This window comes from Penaeus monodon, chromosome 19 (assembly GCF_015228065.2).
Source record: "Penaeus monodon isolate SGIC_2016 chromosome 19, NSTDA_Pmon_1, whole genome shotgun sequence".
In the NCBI taxonomy this organism is placed as follows: Eukaryota; Metazoa; Arthropoda; class Malacostraca; order Decapoda; family Penaeidae; genus Penaeus; species Penaeus monodon.
The window spans coordinates 39,769,076-39,769,769 of record NC_051404.1 but is presented as its reverse complement, the minus strand read 5'-3'; the positions used below and the strand labels follow the sequence as shown (position 1 = coordinate 39,769,769).

The following is a 694-nucleotide window of genomic DNA, read 5'->3' as shown; positions in this document are numbered from 1 at the left end:
ATGCGAAACTCACGTAAAAATAGCAATTATAAGGTTGAGGAGAAGGAGATTGGACATCAGGAGATACACAGCGAGCATCAGCTGACCGAAAACAGAATACAAGGACGTCGTGTGCACCGTAGCCTCGACGCCGTCCCCACACGGTGCACAGGAGGCCAGCCATCTCCACTGTCTTCGTTGCTCGTCGCAGCTCGTCAGGTTGGTGTCTGAAACGAGGAAGGCAAAACTCTTGACAGGAAGTCTTTTAGTCCGCTGGTTCATTCGCTCGTAGGTTCAATCTGACTGGTTGAATTCATGGTAAGATTTATACTGATGATGGTAATCTGTTACAAAGTTTATTGTCAAAGGAGTGATTATGATGAAGAGTGGGTATTCATCGCATTTGGGTAACTAACCAATACATACTGCAGATTAAGGCACTCACCAGATACAGTAAAATAAACCCCACATCTTACTTGCAAACATGTCAGGCTTAATATTCCCAAACATCTGCCAGTAAGGATCCAGAAAGACTTCGATAAACAAGTCCATGAGAGTCCTCATCGTCCAGGTCATCTTCTCACGGTTCTTGCACGTGTCGCTCACCAGGACCTTCGACGCGATGCCGTAACCGAGCACCATCAGCAGCAAGAATAACAGGAATTCGACAAGCTTGGGGACCTGGTGCGGGAAGATGCGGGGAAGGGGATAAGAG

At 47.3% G+C, this 694-nt stretch overlaps 1 protein-coding gene across 2 annotated transcripts in view; it reads right to left on the bottom strand.

Annotated features, from left to right (window-relative positions):
- The window catches only part of LOC119585227 (transient receptor potential cation channel subfamily M member 4-like), a 13,672-nt gene that overhangs the window by 6,131 nt on the left and 6,847 nt on the right, over positions 1–694 (bottom strand). For both annotated transcript variants that reach the window (XM_037933886.1, XM_037933887.1), the window contains exons 14-15: positions 456–660; positions 14–206 (exon numbers count right to left, since the gene is read on the bottom strand). In XM_037933886.1, coding sequence (XP_037789814.1) covers positions 14–206; positions 456–660 — 398 coding nt within the window. The remainder of the gene's footprint in view (positions 1–13; positions 207–455; positions 661–694) is intronic.